A 415-nucleotide genomic window follows, 5' to 3' on the forward strand; every position below is an offset into this window, starting at 1 on the left:
CAGCTGGAGACCCCCGGCCCGCCTCTCTCTTGCGCGCTGGGAAGATGAAAGAAAGGCTCCAGTTTGAGTTTGGAGGCGCAAAAAAAAAAAATTTACTATCCTCCGTATTGCCCCATGGGTTCAAGCCCTGAAAGGCTGGCTCGGGCAACCTCTAAGGCTTTCCCCCCGGTCATTTTCTGAGTTTTTACCAAATCTGTCAGAAGGGAAACCAGAGCTTTAGTGTCCTCACGCTGGGGCTTCTCCTTTGCAGGTTTACGTGTCGTATGACTACGGGAAGAGTTTTAAGAAGATCTCGGAGAGGTTCGGCTTCGGCGGGGGGAACAGCAGTGAGGTGGCCATCGCCCAGTTCTACCACAGCCCGGCCGACAACAAGAGGGTGAGGGTGCGGCAGCGGGGCCCCGGGGGGGGCGGACCG

The 415-nt window shown here is 57.1% G+C and overlaps 1 protein-coding gene across 1 annotated transcript in view; it reads left to right on the top strand.

Moving 5' to 3' along the window:
* The window catches only part of LOC104627189 (sortilin-related receptor), a gene marked incomplete at its 3' end in the record, with an annotated part of 20,652 nt that overhangs the window by 172 nt on the left and 20,065 nt on the right, over positions 1–415 (top strand). Inside the window, exon 2 of the mRNA XM_010295317.1 lies at positions 251–376. Within this exon, the coding sequence (XP_010293619.1) occupies positions 251–376 (126 nt within the window). The remainder of the gene's footprint in view (positions 1–250; positions 377–415) is intronic.

The sequence above is a fragment of the Phaethon lepturus genome, unplaced genomic scaffold (genome assembly GCF_000687285.1).
Source record: "Phaethon lepturus isolate BGI_N335 unplaced genomic scaffold, ASM68728v1 scaffold23989, whole genome shotgun sequence".
NCBI classification, from domain to species: domain Eukaryota; kingdom Metazoa; phylum Chordata; class Aves; order Phaethontiformes; family Phaethontidae; genus Phaethon; species Phaethon lepturus.